At 39.4% G+C, this 7395-nt stretch overlaps 2 protein-coding genes across 2 annotated transcripts; both read right to left on the bottom strand.

The window, feature by feature from the left end:
* Positions 1-552: 552 nt before the first annotated feature.
* LOC104955167 (poly [ADP-ribose] polymerase 11-like) lies at positions 553-2781 on the bottom strand. The gene is made up of 7 exons (XM_010782414.1): positions 2596-2781; positions 2371-2485; positions 2221-2290; positions 2051-2114; positions 1326-1459; positions 1097-1248; positions 553-999 (listed from the first exon to the last, which is right to left on the bottom strand). The coding sequence occupies exons 1-7, from the start codon at positions 2689-2691 to the stop codon at positions 695-697; spliced, it is 936 nt and encodes a 311-aa protein (XP_010780716.1). The 5' UTR covers positions 2692-2781; the 3' UTR covers positions 553-694.
* Positions 2782-3534: 753 nt separating this feature from the next.
* On the bottom strand, positions 3535-7170 carry LOC104955166 (poly [ADP-ribose] polymerase 11-like). The gene is made up of 8 exons (XM_010782413.1): positions 7014-7170; positions 6641-6765; positions 5771-5891; positions 5579-5654; positions 5159-5231; positions 4871-4998; positions 4511-4662; positions 3535-4413 (listed from the first exon to the last, which is right to left on the bottom strand). The coding sequence occupies exons 1-8, from the start codon at positions 7069-7071 to the stop codon at positions 4097-4099; spliced, it is 1050 nt and encodes a 349-aa protein (XP_010780715.1). The 5' UTR covers positions 7072-7170; the 3' UTR covers positions 3535-4096.
* Positions 7171-7395: the final 225 nt, after the last annotated feature.

Below are 7395 nucleotides of genomic sequence, written 5' to 3'. Positions count from 1 at the left end.
CCCAGCCAGTGATGTCAGCACAGTGTGAGTTATTTGCTTAAATTGTGAAAAGACAACACCACACCGTCAGTGGTTGGGGCGTGTGGAAAATGTTCACCTGCAGAGAGTGCCTCAAGCTTTCTGGCTGGAGTTCAGTTTCTATTTTGGTTCCCAGTCAGAGGGATGGTTGTATTTTGGAAGTATTGGCTGTGCTGCTAACAAGTACTCTACACTACCTACTGCACATTATTACAGTGTGATACTGTTAGTGTTTATTGTAGCATTACCCCTGCATCATTTGTCATGCCTCAGTCCTTAAAGGCCTTTATTCCCCGGTTATATTACACATAATACAATGTTGGAAAATGAATCAACACAGAGATTTGAGTTTGGCTCCGACAAAAACATTTATTTAGAATATGATCTATTTGAAGATCACAGATAAATCTGCGTAATGTTAGTCACCTTGTAAAACAGAAAAGAGAAAGAAAATAATACCTTAAATAACTAAGCTATTTACATTTGAAGCACTACTTCATTTCAAAATTGGTAACCTATGTAAAAATATAATATATATCAGAGTTCAGCTCCTTTCAAAATGTAGTTTAAAAGATGTCGTAAAAAAATAAAAAATCTTCAAAGACTATGAGAGGTTTTATACCAAGACAGAGTTAGACATGCTGATATCGCACATGCTCAAGACCCTCTGTTCACTTCATCTACCGGTATACTGAATCAAATACTCTGGATATATCTGATTTGGATCAAATATTACAAAGATCTTGGGATGTTTGACATCATCCACACAGCTGTAGTGAGTGTTTTCAGCACTTCCATCATCAGGTTTCCGACAAATAGCCTTTCCAACCGTTGATTTTCCGATTATCACACGAGCCAAAAATATCACTTTAGTGTATTCACCTTGAACACCTCGTGTTTCCCCGCCATACAGAGGCAATGGATCCCTGCTGCCGTTGCTGTATTTGTCTGCAAATGTTGCATGTTTTGCAAAATATATCCCTTAATAAAAAGACAAAGGAACGGAGATCAGACTCTGCAGTTATTTACATTCTGTCTATGTATATATGTATATATTGTTGCACAGGCATTAGCTTACCTTTGCCATATACGCTGCCATGTTTGCTAGGCAATCGTAAATCAAAGTTATACTTGCAAATGCTGTCAACATTTGTCATTTCTGTACCATGAAAGAGTCTCTTCTCCTGGATCTCTTTGACATCCTGGATTCTCATTACCTGCTTCTTTTTCCTTTGACACAAATAAAGGGAAGATGAGAAGAAAGTGGAATTGTGAATGAGATAGACAAAGTTAAAAGACTTCCTTACCGACAGAATATCTCCCACAGGTCCAGATTCTGGATCCTGCTGATTGACACGATGTCTGCATCCAACAACCCCTCTGTCTTCACATAGTCTGCCACTGTGAGATACTCAGGGCTGAGTTCACTCAGAGGCATTAACTGTCAAATACATAGGAAACACATCTGATAAAGGCTTCAGTTGAAACATAAGTAATTACAGTGGTGTAAAATAACTAAGTAAATGTACTAAAGTGCTGTACTTAAGTACAAAGGGAAAAGTACTCTACTTTTTGTGCTATTTTGAACTTCTACTCCACTACAATTCAGAGGTCAATGGTGTACGTTTATTCCATTACATTTATTTGATACATTTAGTTACTTTACAGATTTGGCTTAATATAATCAAGTCTTAAATCAGAATTTAGTTCCACCTGGAGTAAATTCACAAGCTACCCTGCAGTATACAAAGTCATTCAAACTAGCTGCACATTTATCATAATTATAATCCAAACAAATGATGACATAATATACACATGGTGTTGATCTGCATAATGAGTACTTTTAGGCACTGTAAGTACATTTTGATTCAATACTTTTTACTTGAGTAAAATGTTGAATGTTTACTTGTTACAGAGTATTCCTACACTCTGGTACTTGTACTTTTACTTAAGTACAAGACCTTGTACGAGTACTTTTCCCACCTTCTAAATACATGAATTTGTGTATATTTCGGTTTCCAGTCATTGTCACCTGATATGGACATCTTGGGTCCACCTTTTCCCAGAAGACAGGAGAAGCACTGAAGCAGGCGCATCTGTAGGATAAAAGTGCTGAGTTTCACTTTCACTTTCCAGGAAACAATACTTAGCTATAACTCAGAAATCTTTTGTTACATTCATGTGTTTCAAGCCTCACTTTACCCTCTCTCAAGGTTGAAGGCCCGTTGGATTCTTCTTTGCCTTCCTGTGATGAGGTCAGTCTGTAACATTGCTGTATAAAACACACAAGTTATGTTATTCAAGTTCTGTATGAGGAGGACTTAATGTGAACACAAACATGTAGTCAGTTACCTGAGAAGTCCATCTTGCTCTCACAGTTACCGGATGATGTATTCAACGCTGCTTTAGAGTTTCTTTTGTAATATTTTTCAATATCCTCACTCCTCAGGGGATTATCAGGGTCGTCCTGCAGGATTGACAGAAGGTAACAAAAGCTAAAAATCCTGCTTCAGATACATTACTGTTGCTATGATATGATAATTTGGATAATAATCTTAAGAAATGTTAACTATTTACCTCAAACCTGTGCCACCTTCCACAGTCTGCCAGATAATACCAACACCATGGGAAGTCTGAAGTGTCCATGTATTCCACTTCCTTATTGCTACACATTGTCCTGACAGAAATGTGATAAACAAGCGAAATAAATACGTTTAAATACGGTCCTTCCTCTTTCTGCTGCACAGATAGCTATTAAAGTTGGTGTTTGTATGAATGACATGTCAGTCAAAGCCACACCTCTGAGGGAGGCGGGCCTCCTCACTTTAAAGTGGGAGGCTAACATTTATACCAGCAGAAAGAGAATCATAAAGACATATTTGAAAAACTTTATTGGGTGTAACATGTGCAAATTACAGACACGCATATAGCTTTACTACAAACCCCTACGCTCACACCTGTGTTATGACTGAAGACATCAGGTGGTTCCCTCATTTACAAAGAGGAAATGCAAAGATCCGTTTTTGTACTGTTACGCCATCTTGTGGCAAATATATGTGAAACTTATGTAGTCCTCGCTCAAACACACACTCAATCATTCAATGAATCCAACAGATAAACACAGCAAAGCCATAATACATTGTGTGTTTGTTTTCATTACAGTACTATACATGTGTTGGCTACATTCATTTTCCTTTTTAAAGATACACCAGGTGCAAAGATAACCTGCTTATTCCCCACAGAAATGTGTAACCTCACACTTGGTTTAAAGTCAAATGTGATGCTAGATATTACGTTTTGGTTGGGAATGGTTGCAAAGGCATACAAAATCCAATGTTTTAAAGATGTTCAGAAGGAGGACACACAGAAACATATTGCTAAAGGACCACGGGTCAACACGACATCACAACTTTATGTCATTGTGACACAAATACAAAACCTTTCATGGAAAGGGGGGAAAGTGCAGTGATGCATGATTTAAAAACTAAAGTGCAGAGGTAGAAGCGTTTTTTTTTAAAACAAGAACAAAAAGGAAATCCATGCCTACATAAAACATCACAGATGATGAGCACTGACGGGATGAATGAGTTAGCACTGCAGGAATGGTTTTTGGTTTGGTCATTTGGAATGATGTCTAAATGAACATAAATAAGCTCAAGCGTGGCACTGTGGATGTGAAGGAGAGGCTGTGGCTGATGGCGGAACATCACGTGTGACCTAAAGGCTGCAACTGTCCCTCCTATTTTAAACAACTGGACACGGAGAGTGGACAAGTGAGCACAGATTTTTGCATTTTATAAAAAATTGCCACATTGACCGACTTCTTTTTTCTTTCGACGTTGCAGAAACACTTAGAATGTGTTGTACAAACTCCACACAAAGTCTCTATTGTCTTTCTGATTTCCCCAAAGGCACTTTATGCTCCAGTTAGGCACCGGATCTGACTGAAGGAAAAAACAAATGTCTCTTAAGCCGCTTCTTTTTTCCAATATTCATCCCGTCATGTGATAGTGTCTTTATTTTTTCTTTGTTCGAGAACCAGCCTCTATAAAAAAACAAAAAGTATTCTTTTTAAGCTTCAGTAGAACTCGATCAGATACTCCGGGTAAATCTGATTGCTGTCGAAAAGGACAAAGATCTTTGGATTGGCCATATCGTCCACACAACTGTCAAAGAAGTTGGTGAAGCTGGCATCCTTGGAGGGGGGTCTGCAGTACATAGGGTGACCCACTGTGTGTTCTCCAACCAGCACTCTGGCCAGGAACATGGTCTTGTAAGGGGGCTCCGTAGCAAATATTGGGGGGGCGAGTCCGTGTCGCTGCAGGACGTTGTTGTGCTTCCCTGTGGTGTGACAAAACTTACTGGAGTATTTGGCGTCCCGGGCAAAGTAGCTCCCTACAGGAAGAAAAATTGTAAAAAAAAAAGTTTAAATCATACAAAGAAGTGTGATAAATAGTTCCATAATGTCACATCACAACACAGAAGGATGTACCTTTGCCATAGACATCGCCATGGCTTCCTGTCAGCCGCCAGTCAAAGTTAAATGTACATATAGCTTGTATGTTGCTGTGCCCTGTGCCGTGAAACAGCATTCGCTCCTCAATATCCAATGTGCGCTTGACTTTTCGCAACTGTGTTTTCTTCCTTAGGGGACCAATGAATGACAACAGAACACAGAGTACTGATCATCACTTTGGAACTCAGTGCTCTTTCAGACGTATCAAAATCAAAGTCGTTTTAGTCTCTTGATTTACTTTAGCTTTGTCTGTAGTAGGAGCTGGGAACTCAAGAAAAGACACAGCTTACATAAACTAGCATTTGAGACATTCACCACAATAACACAGTTGTCTACCTGCAGAAGAATTCCCATAAATCCAAGTTCTGAATCCTCTGGATGGATTTGATGGGATGATCCATAGTCCTTTCATATAATCTGGCAACTTCTTTAAATTCATAGGTGTCTCTTCCGAGCTGGATGAGCTGTAAAAACACAACACAATGAGTAAAGGTACTAGAAAGAAAAAACAAACACAAATATTTGTTTTCTTAGGAAAGAAGATTTATCTGGGGTAAAATGCTGGGTGGAAACACAGTGTGTGTAACAGATGTTTAGTGAGTAACAGTGTGTTATTTCACTCACCTGAAAAGGTTCATCTGTATTGATTCTCTCCCAATGACAAGGTACAGGCAAGGCCAGATTATCACAGATAAACCTGACAGTAGACGGAGAAGAGGGCTCATTAATTCAATTGTTTCAGCAGTATAAGTGTGTTTGCATAGTATGAAAGACCTCCATCTAAAATATGTCTGCGCCTGAGGCATAAATCCTTCCTCCTCGTGTTTTTGGAGAGACCAAAGTCCGGGGTCAGCTGCAGGCCCTCTCCCTGTGGAGCTGGTAGGAATTCAGGTTTTACATCCAGGATTCCTGAGGCTGACACAGACTAAACCCTGACCTTTCAGATAAAGCGTGGTCGTCTGAGTGCAAACCTCCTCCTGCCTGCCCTAACAGATGAAGGGTGAAATACAGACAAAACAGTTGGCTTTAACTGCTAAACCTTACCGGAAGCCAGTTGCAGAGTGGAGGGATCGTTTGATTGGCCGCTGCTTCCCTGTCGTTACATTGATCTGTCGCATTGCTGGTGAGGAGTTCATCAAAGATAAGAGACACAGAAACTAACATGCATGCATTACTTCTAACAAAGGATTAATCAGGAGACAAAGAGCGGTACCTCTTGTGTAACTTATCACTTACCTGAGAAGTCCAGTCTGTAGGTGTACTTGGCTGTGTAGAACTCCATCACACCTCGCTGGTTTCGGCTGTAGCACTGCTCAATCTGAGCACTGGTCACAGAGCAGGCCGCACTGGGATCAATCTGACAGTGGAAATCGAGTAATGTATAAATAAATTAGTTTCTTAAACATAACATATTGATTGATTGGTCCATTGAAAAGAAAGTTCTGTGGAATCTGTTTGTATAAAAAAAAGTATTTTCTCTAGAAAAAAAGGCAAACATATATTACTTATAGCTTCTTTGTTATGAGCAATTCCTGCTAATGTGATAGTGAATTAAATAAAGTCAGGTTTTGGCCAGACAAAATAATTAATTTGAAGATGTAACATTAGTGTTAAGAAAGGTTTTCTAACCACCACAATATGCAGATTCATTGATATTAAGTAATTAATATTTACCTGCAGTGTGTACTGTTAGGTAATAACCAAAAGCCCATGGTGGCATCATCTTTTTGTTTAATTTCTGATTCAACAGCTTAAAACCAAATTAATATTAAATTCAGCACAAATAATGGAAAGGGAAAGCAGCAAATTCTCACATTTAAATCATCAAATGTTTGCCAATTTGACTTAAAATAATTATACAAATTATATCATAGACGTATTGCCTATTGACTATTTCGGCTTCAGTAATGAACTGACATGCAGAAATAATGGCTTAATAGAAATAAAAAATGCAATGTGATTTGCAGGAAAAGCCTCTAATCATTTACCACTGACTGACAGATCTTTGCCTGTCATTTGCAGACAATAGGAGACCCAGGTGTCATTGAGGGAGGGGCAATACATTATAGGGAGTGAGAAAGTGTAAGGTCATGTCCTGTGAACTACCTCGAACATATGCCACACTCCACACTCAGCCAGGTAGAACCAGCACCAGTTCGGTTCCGAGGTGTCCATCTCCTCCATGTCAGTGGACTCCTCCTCCGCCGCCCTGATAGCTAACATAGCTAAATCTGAAATGAATAAGTGAAGAGACGCGAACACCTCAGGCAAATAGCAACCACAACAGAGGAAGACATGGGGGCAGCAAGGTGTATATTCGTGTAAAAAAGCTTATGTCAAGCATATGTGTTTAATGCATGGTCGTGAGGGCATTTAATCCTTTAAATAAATACAAAAAAATACAGTACATTGTCATAGCGAGCTAGCTATCATTAGCAACTGCCGCACCCGACTTCTTAGCTCTTCATGGGTATCTTACCGGTTTTCAGCCTGTCTCTAACCTTGCCCCTTTCCTTATTGGGATATAAATCCTTCATGCATTATGAATCACAAAAAATGAGAGACTCCGAATGCGAACGGGTTACTGTCGCTACATAACATTTTCGTCTTCGTTCTTATGCGTTGTTTACTTTTATTTCCTGTTCGTCACGCACAACACGTCAGTGCGTCAATGTGATGTAACTCCTCCCCCTTTACACTAGTACAGTGTAGCCCTGAGTTTGGCCTGTCAGGTAGTGATCATTTGAACCGTCAAAGTGTGTAAAACAGGCAGATTTGATATCTCAACCGTGTGCTCTATACACAGTATATATACAGTATATGGCTCTATCTCATACCGAGTTCCCAATGAACATAAAATC

The sequence above is a fragment of the Notothenia coriiceps genome, unplaced genomic scaffold (assembly GCF_000735185.1).
Source record: "Notothenia coriiceps isolate Sejong01 unplaced genomic scaffold, NC01 NC01_scaffold00024667, whole genome shotgun sequence".
Taxonomy (NCBI): Eukaryota; Metazoa; Chordata; class Actinopteri; order Perciformes; family Nototheniidae; genus Notothenia; species Notothenia coriiceps.
Note: the sequence above shows the minus strand (reverse complement) of the source record. Positions and strands in the feature narration are given on the sequence as shown.